The sequence below is a fragment of the Ictalurus punctatus genome, chromosome 20 (assembly GCF_001660625.3).
Source record: "Ictalurus punctatus breed USDA103 chromosome 20, Coco_2.0, whole genome shotgun sequence".
Classification (NCBI taxonomy): Eukaryota; Metazoa; Chordata; class Actinopteri; order Siluriformes; family Ictaluridae; genus Ictalurus; species Ictalurus punctatus.
In genome coordinates, this window is record NC_030435.2 from 21,081,066 (window position 1) to 21,091,325 (window position 10,260).

Consider the following 10,260-nt stretch of genomic DNA (forward strand, 5'->3'; position numbering starts at 1 on the left):
CACACCATTTTATCGGTAAAAGGCCAGTTGAATGGAAACAGGTGGGAGGCAGCAAATATCGCAAACTTTTCTTTCTTGTTTTGTGTCGGTAACAGAAATGCGCAAAAAGTGGCCGGGAAAATTAATGTAACATTAGAATCCTATTGGGAAAACGCAAAAACGAGGGACTGGGGGGAATAGGCGGGGTTATCAGGAATTTGGAGAAGGACAGCTGAAAGCTTATTGGCGAGTTTGTTGGTCACGTGACTTGCAACGACGCCAAACACCCGGAAACGCGGAAGTATCACCCTGCTACAGCCGGTGTTTCATTAGCGTGAGTAAATCGAAATGAAGAGTTATTAAATCAGCACAGATAGCGACAACCCCATGCGGTATTATACTATACATGTGATTTTTGTTTAAAGAGAATCATTTTGGAGACATTTTATCGCAGTGTCGGGTAAACAGTAGAACAGCGTTAGCATTCAGTAAATGAACGAGCTGGGAGACTAGCTCTTACTCATAAACGCCTGTGAGATTATTTTTGTATCTGTTTTTAAAAAAAAATCTCATTATGGCATTTTACTAAATATCAACGTGTCTTTGCCTTTGTGGAGAACTATTTTACTTTTAGAGAGTTGTTTAGCACTGTATTATTAACCATTATTATTATTATTATTATTATTATTATTATTATTATTATTAGTTAGCAGTTTGGGCAGAAAATAACTGGAATAAAGTTGGTTGGATGTTCGATATTCGCGGATATGCAGTAATTAAGGGACCGTCTCTAAAGTTACATACGACATTGTTAAACACGATTCTAACTTCAATAGCATTTGAAAGGAATGACTTACAGTCATATAACCATCTGGAAAGTGTTCATCTAGGTGTCGGCTATAATGCACACATCTTAGATTTTTGATATTTAACAAAATAAACTATTAAATCATATATAAATATTGCCATGTATTTCACTACAGAATGGGCCCAAACACACAATAGCATTTGAAGGGAATGATGGGAATGATGTACAGTCACACAACCAACTGTAAAGTGTTGATCTAGGTGTCAGGTATGACGCACACCTTTTAGATTTGATTTTTGATATTTAATCCTGCAATGCATGAACCAAAAAAATGTTCACGAATGCATAAAGGGGGTCAAAATGACCCGTACTGGATTGTATGGTTTTCTTCAAAAAATAGATGTCCTACTAATGAAATTATATATATATATATATATATATATATATATATATATATATATATATATATATATATATATATATATATTTGTGTGTGTATATATATGTATATATACACACATATATATGTAAAAAATTTTTATACATATACATATTCGGCAGTGAAATTCATGTGATTGAATAGCTTATTTTAGTAAATATCAAAAATCTAAAAGGTGTGCGTCATATCTGACACCTAGATGAACACTTTGCAGTTGGTTATATGACTGTAAGTCATTCCCTTCAAACGCTATTGAAGTTAGAATCGTGTATAACAATGTTGTATGTAACTTTAGAGACGGTCCCTTAATTTCCACATGATTTCCACGTCCAACGACAAACCAACTTTATGCCAGTCAGAAAATAAGATCCTGACCTCAAGCACTTCCTAACAGACAAACCGTTCTACATTGTTATCTAGCTTGGTTTTCAATCAAGGGTGCTAGTCTGTTGCCTGAGGGAAATCAAGTCAATTATTCCTCAGAATAGGGGTGTGTGATATGTGATATGACAACAACAACAACAAAAACGTTACCAAAGTGTCCTTTTTGTGTCCTTTGTTTGGTAGCATCAAGGGTACTTACAAGGAGTCCAATTATGTACTTTTAATTTGCTTTTAAGAGAACAATGTATTCATGGTTCCATGCTGAATCTACTGTATAAACTAAAGGTAGAAAAGATGTACCGTTCAAGGAACCACCTCAAGTGAGTGTAGTGGTGGGCGATGTATGATACTGAAAGGTATCATATTATTCTTTGAGGTTTGAATTCACTATACAAAATATTTAAAAACCTTGACATTTTTTTCCTCGCCACTCTCAGGATTAAAGATTTCTGACTGTACTTTTCTTGTTGCTGCAGTGCTACCATCAAGTGTCCCAAGTTTTGAACCTTTGATGTGTATTGTTCACCTGGGAACATGCACATGGCGTACCTTGAATGAGCTTTTAAAATGAAGCTTAAAAGGTACATCAGGAGTCCAATTATGTAGCTGAAATGACTTTTTAAGGCTACACTATGTTCTTGTTTCCATGTGAAAGGTAAGTATTTATTAAAATGTGTACCCTTGATGGTACCAACTTACTAACAAGGTGACGAAAGCATGAACTAAAATTTCTGCATCATGCAGTGACAATATATTTCTTATCTTAGCAATATTTCTGAGCTGAAAGAAGGCTATCCTAGTAATATTATCTACATGAGCAGCAAATGATAGACTGGAGTCAATAATCACTCCAAGGTCTTTTAGTGCTGTACATGATGAAACGGAAAGTCCATCCAGAGTTACTGTGTGATCAGAACGCTTACTTCTAACTACACGTGGTCCTAGTATAAGTCCTTCTGTCTTGTCAGAATTAATTAAGAGGAAGTTAATAAGCATCCAACGTCTAATGTCTTACACATTCCTCAACTTTATTAAGCTGGTGTCTGTCCTCTGGCTTCGCTGAAACATACAGCTGTGTATCATCAGCATAACAGTGGAAGATAATTCCATGTTTAGGAATAATTTGACCTAGAGGTAGCATATATAGAGTAAAAAGCAGTGGGCCTAAAACAGAACCTTGTGGAACACCAAATTTAACCTCGGTATGCGTGGAGAAGTCTCCATTTACATCTATGAACTGATAACGATCGGTCTAATAAGACTTGAGCCAGGAGAGGACTGTTCCCTTAATGCCAACAACGTATTCTAGTCTATCAAGGAGAATAGTATGATCTATAGTATCAAAAGCTGCACTAAGGTTGAGTAATACAACAGCGAGACACAACCCTGATCAGAGTCCAGTAGTAGGTCATTTACTACTTTAATCAGCGCTGTCTCTGTGCTATGATGAGGTCTAAATCCCGACTGATATATTTCATGAATGCTGTTCCTATGTATGTACGAGCATAACTGCTGTGCTACAACCTTTTCTAATATCATGGAGATAAAGGGGAGATTTGATATTGGTCTATAGCTGGACAGTTGAGAGGGGTCAAGGTCAAGTTTTTTAATCAGGACTTTGATAACTGCTCATTTAAATGATTTAGGCACATAGCCAGCGCTAAGGGAAGAATTGATTATTTTTAGAAGGGGTTCAATTACTCCAGGACAAATCTGTTTAAAGAAATATGTATTTACAGGATCTAGTATGCAAGTTGATGATTTCGCTGAAGAGATTAATGAAGCTAGTTCGGTCTCCCTAAGGGGAGTAAAACATTCTAAACGTTGATCTGATATTGCTATATTATCATCAATAGGGTTAGTTATAAAGCTGTCTGGTTTTAATTTAATAGCCTGAATTTCACATCTAATATTTTCAACTTTACCAATGAAAAAATTGTGAAATCTTGAAATATGAAATCTTCGCTGCTATGTAATGATAGTGATTGTGTGCCTCTTTCTGTAGTGCTTTTATTCCTAGTTAATTTTGCTACCGTGTTGAATAGAAATCTCGAATTGTTTTTGTTATCTCCTTTTAAGGTTCAGAGAGAGACTTTTCTAGCATCACAGAGAGATTTTCTATCGTTCAGTAGGCTCTCCTTCCATGCTGTTTGAAATACTAATACTGAAATATTTTTGATGCTGTAGCCAAAAATATCATGATATTTAGAGATTTTTTGCTGTATATAATAATTAGGAACATTCCAGACCTCATGAAATGTATAAATCTAGGTGAGTGTGTGTAATGTCTATTTCAGTGTATTAAAGTCTGCATTCATAGTAACACTGTTTTGAACACTATTCAGACCCCCCCCCCCCCCCCCCCTTTTTGGAAAAACAGAATATGGTGTGTGCTCCCCAGCTTTTGCGATGTATTGTTACTTACATCAGGGACAGTCATCATTTATTTATTTATTTATTTATTTATGTTATTCAAACAAATCCAAACATTGTTCCTCTTTTTAAGCTCTAAAATAAGCTTTAAATAAATGTATTTTAGTACATATTGCTTTTATCTTCACTTTACTTACATATGTGATCTTGAAGTAATACCATCAAAAATAGAAGTCGACCGATAGTGTATTTTACAGATAACTAAAGCCTCTGGTATACTTGTTTTGTTTTTTACGTGTATGCTAGCGTATCCGCACAGTCGTATGCATGGCCTTTCAAAGTATACTCCATTTGACGTGTACACAGGCGGTCGAGTCAGGCGGTCGAGTCAGGCGGTACCTGCCGATAACCGATTAATCAGCCGATAAAATAAACAGTACTGACTGTACCATGAAAATGTACTGTAGGTTTTAAATTAAATAAATATATAAATGATAAATATTAATGTCAATAAAAGCTATACATTCAAACTGAACCAAAAAATAACGCTCCAAATAAAAAAAGAGAAAAAAACACTTCAAATAACACAATAAAATCTGTCAGTGATAGTTTTTATTTCGCCTCTAGATGCTGCTGTCGTCATGTATAATGACAGCGGACTCAAAAGTGCATGTTTTGTAACTTTAGCATGCATCTTTGACCTAAAAAGTGCATGTGGTGTATAGTTAATTAGCTTTTAGAGCTGTAAAGTTGCATTAAAGGAACTTTAAATGTAAATTAGTGGTATGTAAGGTCCAATTATGTACCGTCAATCTTTTTTTAAAGGTATATTATATTCATGTTTCTGTGTATGATTTGAGTACAGAGTAAGATTTGCGTGATTAACTTGATGCCATCTGGAATTTCAGAGACATGTTGCTGTGGGTTCTGTCCAGCCTGCTGGTGCTGTTTAGTACCGTTGACTTGTGGTATTTCGTGAGAGGAGCATGGGCGGTCCTGAAGTACCTGTTTCAGGACCCGGTCCGAGACGTGCTAGGCGAGCAGGTCGTCAACGGCCGAGTTCTCCTCCACGACATCGATTACATGGGCCACATGAACAACGCTCGCTATCTGAGGGAGTGTGACTTCGCCAGACTTTCCTATTACGCACGCAACGGGATGTTCAAGGCCTTCCACGCACTCGGGGCAAGGATGGTGATCGGCGCTTCGACCATCCGTTACCGGCGGTCACTTGGACTCGGAGAGGCGTTCGAGCTGCGTAGCCGCATCATGGCCTGGGACGAGAAGTCTTTCTTTGTGGAACAGCGCTTCGTGTCCAAATCCGACGGCTTTATCTCTGCTGTCATACTGTGCAGGCAGAATGTAATTCATAGCACGCCTGATCAGATTTTGCAGCACGTCTGCAAGAGAAAGGTAAATTCAGTTCAAGCCGAAGTGTTTGCTTACTTTTGCATAGCATGTACAAAGTAATCATAATCGTAATGGGTTCCATTTGTCTGTCTGGTTTTAGGTGGACTGTCCTGATATCCCAGAGGACCTTCAGCATTGGATCAATTTCATCTCAGCTAACAGTCAGGCGCTGAGAGCAGAATGTGGCTTAGATGAGAAGACCAAGTGATGATCACGTGTTGTATTAATCTAAGCATATTTTCTTTAATACTTATGTTAAGTCAGTACTTTAAAAGGGGGGGAAAAGTAAAATCTTGAAAAAGGAATCCCAGAGCCATTCCAGAGACTAGGGATGCGTCGGGTAGGGGTCGACCGATAGCAAATTTTACCGATATCTAAGTCGGACGGTAACTGCCGATGACCGATTAATCAACCGAAAGTTTTTAAAATTGATACCGAATGCAAACATGACACTCAAAGTAGAATACTGCTGAATTTTATTACAAACATAAACAGTACCGACTGTACGATGAAAATGTACTGTACTATTATAAATGAAATAAATATATTAATATTAAAATATACGCGAACTATGAATAAATATTAAAGTAAATAAATAAATAAAGGGCCTGTTTACATCTGGTCACTTCGTGCGGTTTCTCTGATCGATTAGATATCCGATTTGTTAAAACCGGTTCCGTTTACACTGTAATGCGTTTCAGCTAAACGGATCTGAATCCGATCTTCTATTCCCACGCTAATTGCAAATGCACGTTTCCGTGAACTGAAACGGCAGCCACCGTTATTTTGCTCTGTTTGGGTTTGCGAATGCAGTCGAATAGAAAACGAAAACGCTCCCTACGACATTTACGCAACAAAAGGCAGCACGTATCATTTGCAGCGTTTTCGCTGTCGGCAGTATTAAACTTTAAACCCCAGCGAGATACCTGGATAAACGCTCGGAGTCAACACTGGTGGGGAAATATAGCGCGGGCTTCTTTTACGGAACGAGACCGGCTATCCGGTTTCCGAACAGGACACCGGACCTTCGATTATCTTTGTGTCGGTCTGCCAAGCGATTTAACGAGGACGCACACACTCACCTTTGCTTCTCGCACGGTTAAAGCGAGTGACGTACTTCTGTTTGGGAGGAGAAAAGCGCTGACGTATGTGGTTTCGACAACCAGATGCTTTTAGACTTGTCCAGTTTCGTCTGGAACAAGTCCCAGACCACCTCCTGTTGCGGTTCGAGCGAACGGATTTAAATCCGTCTCGAATGCGTTTCGGAAGGCATTTACACCTGGTCTTTTCCAGGTGATCGCTGTCCGATCAGAGACAACGCATGAAGTGTCCAGGTGTAAACAGGCCCAAAAATAGAGACATCCAAAATGAATCCACAAAACACTTCAAATAACACAACAAAATTTGTCAGCAATAGTTGTTAGTTCGCCTCTAGAGGCCGCTCTTGTACTGTATAATGACAGTGGACCCTTCTCAACCCGGAAGAACTATGGGTGTGGATTTTTGCCGATAGCTAATAGTTCCACCTATCGGTTATCTGTGCCGATTAATCAGCGAAACCGATCAGTCGACCTCTAATACCGGGTATTATTCCATCCGATATCATGCTCATTTACTCATACTCGTAAAAAAAAAAAAAGATGCTCCAATACGTGACATAGTCCTAGGGTACATAGTCATGTCAACGAACGGACGACTTGAAATAAGACATCTGGCAAAGCAGACTGCAAACTGCTCTGCGAAAACATCAAGTGAAGCTACTCCAGCAATTTTTGACGATACGAGTAACCTGATACACTAAACACTGTATAGCGTTTAAACAGTAAGTTTAATAGGGAGCACGAGGGGGACTCACCTGAGCACACAAGCAGTATCAGTGGGTGTGGTCAGTCAATTTCAAGGTGTTAGAAATTGTACACACACACGAGTATCCGCAAGCGTATCAGGCATGAGAGCAGTTCAGTTGTGCGAGCACTGAGAACTGAGGTGTGGGTAATTCAGGTCTAAACTATTATGAGTCAAAGCGGAGGTCACGGCACTTTGCGCTCATTTTAACGGCCACGCTCGATTAACACTAGCAGGTTACTCATTTCAGTATAAGTGAGTACGAAAAAACATACTCGTACTCAAGTCTCCAAAAAAAAAAAGGCATCAGTACATCCCTAATAGAGACGAAAGATTTCTTCCTGTTATTTGATTACGTATTATTCAATTATATAGAAATATAGTAAAGGACTTGGCTTTCTTGATAAATGAATCGTGATTTCTGATACTATGTTTTACGCTGAACAGGCACACAAGTATATATTTTGCTGAAAAGGGAACATTTATTTTTTTGTAATTTATTTGAAAACAGAGACTGCTGCATGTATTGGGTCTAAAGACAGATCGTTCCAGAACTGTTGGACCAAGTTCAGTATATTAATACTATCCCAACCCTGAAAATGAATAAAACTAGACGTACAAGTTTATAATCTAGACCCATTGTTGATATATTAGCTGTGTCAATCTAACGGTATTGTTTGTGGATTTCTTTTAAAAGATTTGAATGTCGTTTATATCCATCGAGTATTTATTTATTTATTTATTTAAATTATTGGAGAGAATGCACTGAAATGCAGCTTGCACGTGACAAGAATTCTGCACGTTTTCACTTCGACGCACATTATTATTTACGCAAGATCAAGCGAGAAGAGCTAAGCCTGCATTTTTGAAATGAAGTTGTTTTAATAAAGATGGGGTTTCATAAAGAAGAAAGTACTTATTGTATGACCTGTTTCGCAACGTATGTGTGCCGTATTTGTTTGCAATATAAAATATATCATGATTTATGGAACTAGTATGTATTTTCTGTGTTAATGTTGCATTCCTAAACATGCACAACTTAATAAACGTACTACATGAAATAGAAATCCAGACTCTGTGAATTCCAGATATGAAATTACAACACATCTTGGTTCTATGATTAATGCTGCCATCTAGTGCCAGATTTGCAGGTTAGCTAGGTTTAAGACGTTAGGTAACTTGTCTTCAAGTTGTGTAAACAAAAGGTATTTTTACTACACTAAGGAATAAAAAAGTGTGTTTACAGTCCACAACCAGACTCATTTTATAGACAGTAACGGACAGAATATGATATGAGATATAAACGCTGATTAAAAGTGTATTATTTGTACATTATTTTACACCACGTATCTCTTAAAGCGCACCTATTATGGATTTGAAACGTGCCTAATTTTGTTTGAAAGGTCTCATACAATAGATTTACACGCATCCGAGGTCAAAAAATCACTTTAATGTGCTCATAATTTAAACTGTAGCATTGCCTTTTTTCCCCCCCAAGTGTCCCAAATGACTCGTTAAATGATCCGTTCTAAAAAAAAATCATTCTAAACTCCTCCTTTCAGAGAGCATACTCTGCTCTGATTGGTCAGATGTCCCAGTCTGTTGTGATTGGCCTACCGCTGTCAGTGAACAGCCAATGAAGACCACAGGCGGGGCTTTTTGTTACAGACCTACTGGAAGTAAATCTGGAATCACTAACGACTCGTTTCAGCTGTTCAGAATCAGTTCCTTCTTTTGGGAGTCAATAACTCCGATTATCGTGCGCTTTGATTTTTGAAACTTTGCAGAGTTTTTACATTCACAAACAGCTCTATAACACACTACATGAACGGTAATATTTGAAAAACCATAATAGGTGCACTTTAAATTCTCGATTCTGATTGGTCAGAAGGTGTTGATCAGTTTTCTTTACCAGCAGCTCTGACAGTAGTTCCAGCTTCAAGGAAATCAGATGTCTATATTACTGAATACATTATCGTTTCTATTGTTTTCTTGCACAGGTACTTGTGTGGCTCCACACGATCCACAGAAATAAGCTCTCCCCTATCATACGACCACTAACGCTGACCTCCTAGACACACTGCTGCTCATGCTGCATCACAGGGCAGTGCAACACAATCAGAGAAAAGGACTATCTGCATTCTACTACATACATGAGCTTATAGATTAGCTGATGTCACTGTGATTGACAGGAGGAGAGCGTAGACCATTCCTTCCACACAGAAAACATGGCTAAATCTGCTCACTTGTCTTCCAGACACAGGTGCAGTGTTGGGATTTAAAATCTCAATCTCTTGACAACAAAGCGAATGCAACATGAGGAAACTAACAGACTTCGAAAGACGTCAAAACCTGGACCGTTGTGCAGTGGGAAAAAGCAGCGGACTCTGATGACTCAAAGTTCACCTACATAGATTTCCTACAGCTGGATGGATTTATGAACCGCCTCTCTCACTCTATCTCTCTCCCTACCTTTTTGTCTTTCTTTCATTCATTCATTCATGTCATTCTTCCCAGTCCCTCCCTTCATTGTTTTATTATTCCTTTATTGTGTTTTCCTGATTCCTTTTTCATTTCCCTTCGTTATTTATTCAATCCTTTCTTTACTCTCTTCCTTCCTTCCTTCCATCCTTCCTGTCTGCCTTTCTTTCATTAATTCATTTATGTCCTCCTTCCCATTCTTCTTCTTCCTTTCTCTAATCCCTTTATTTTGTTTCCCTTCCTACTGGAATAAAGTTGTTTGGACATTCGATATTCACAAATATGTAGAAATTAAGGGACCGTCTCTAAAGTTACATACGACGTTGTTACACACGTTTCTAACTTCAATACCATTTGAAGGGAATGACTTACAGTCATATAACCAACTGCAAAGTGTTCATCTAGGCGTCAGCTATAAAGCACACCTCTTAGACTTTTGATATTTATTCAAATAAGCTTTTAAATCATGTGTGAATTAGACATGAATGATGTACAGTCACACAACCAACTGTAAAGTGTTCATCTAGGTGTCAGGTATGAT

The 10,260-nt window shown here is 38.1% G+C and overlaps 1 protein-coding gene across 5 annotated transcripts; it reads left to right on the top strand.

The window, feature by feature from the left end:
* The first annotated feature begins 58 nt into the window (after positions 1 to 58).
* On the top strand, positions 59 to 8,305 carry si:ch73-52e5.2 (protein THEM6). Of its 5 annotated transcripts, none has more exons than XM_047162583.2 (4): positions 59 to 313; positions 2,087 to 2,191; positions 4,892 to 5,396; positions 5,494 to 8,305. In XM_047162583.2, the coding sequence occupies exons 2-4, from the start codon at positions 2,178 to 2,180 to the stop codon at positions 5,599 to 5,601; spliced, it is 627 nt and encodes a 208-aa protein (XP_047018539.1). In that variant the 5' UTR covers positions 59 to 313; positions 2,087 to 2,177; the 3' UTR covers positions 5,602 to 8,305. The 5 variants fall into 5 exon arrangements, with proteins under 5 accessions (XP_047018539.1, XP_017351719.1, XP_017351722.1 ...); XM_017496230.3 differs by having other exon boundaries at positions 65 to 313; positions 2,087 to 2,265; XM_017496233.3 differs by lacking the exon at positions 2,087 to 2,191 and having other exon boundaries at positions 74 to 313.
* Positions 8,306 to 10,260: the final 1,955 nt, after the last annotated feature.

Coding starts and splice junctions, on each gene's coding strand:
- si:ch73-52e5.2 (XM_017496230.3), top strand. CDS start 2,243: ATGTTCTTGTTTCCATGTGAAAG. Junction 2,266..4,891: donor TTCTTGTTTCCATGTGAAAG/GTAAGTATTTAT, acceptor CTGGAATTTCAG/AGACATGTTGCTGTGGGTTC. Junction 5,397..5,493: donor AGCACGTCTGCAAGAGAAAG/GTAAATTCAGTT, acceptor GTCTGGTTTTAG/GTGGACTGTCCTGATATCCC.